General features: G+C 56.4%; 1 protein-coding gene across 1 annotated transcript in view; it reads right to left on the bottom strand.

Annotated features, from left to right (window-relative positions):
* Positions 1-307, bottom strand: part of PTPRF (protein tyrosine phosphatase, receptor type, F) — a 296,503-nt gene that overhangs the window by 15,853 nt on the left and 280,343 nt on the right. The window contains exon 26 of the mRNA XM_009700288.1: positions 37-212. Within this exon, the coding sequence (XP_009698590.1) occupies positions 37-212 (176 nt within the window). The remainder of the gene's footprint in view (positions 1-36; positions 213-307) is intronic.

Genomic DNA, 307 nt, shown 5'->3' with positions numbered 1-307 from the left:
ACCCCCCGCTTTTCAGAAAAGAAGCACATGCTATACCCTGGACTTCTCCTCCAGCCTGGTCATCATGACTATAGTTGCTGTTCTCTGTTCCCACACCATCCTCCAGAAGTCGCTGAGGGTTTCTGGCAGAGGTCCCTGCGTGGCGATGTAGGCGTTCTGCTTCCGATACCCATCAATGTAATTGGCATTGATGTAATCACTGCCTGGGACTCCTGCGGAGAAAGAGGGTGAAGCGTTACTCCAGGGGCAGCCCACGACCCTGTGCCTATCGCTCTGCTGGGCCCTGCAGGCAGGGGAAGAGGCTGGG

Source organism: Cariama cristata, unplaced genomic scaffold, assembly GCF_000690535.1.
Source record: "Cariama cristata isolate BGI_N322 unplaced genomic scaffold, ASM69053v1 scaffold1975, whole genome shotgun sequence".
NCBI classification, from domain to species: Eukaryota; Metazoa; Chordata; class Aves; order Cariamiformes; family Cariamidae; genus Cariama; species Cariama cristata.
Note: the sequence above shows the minus strand (reverse complement) of the source record. Positions and strands in the feature narration are given on the sequence as shown.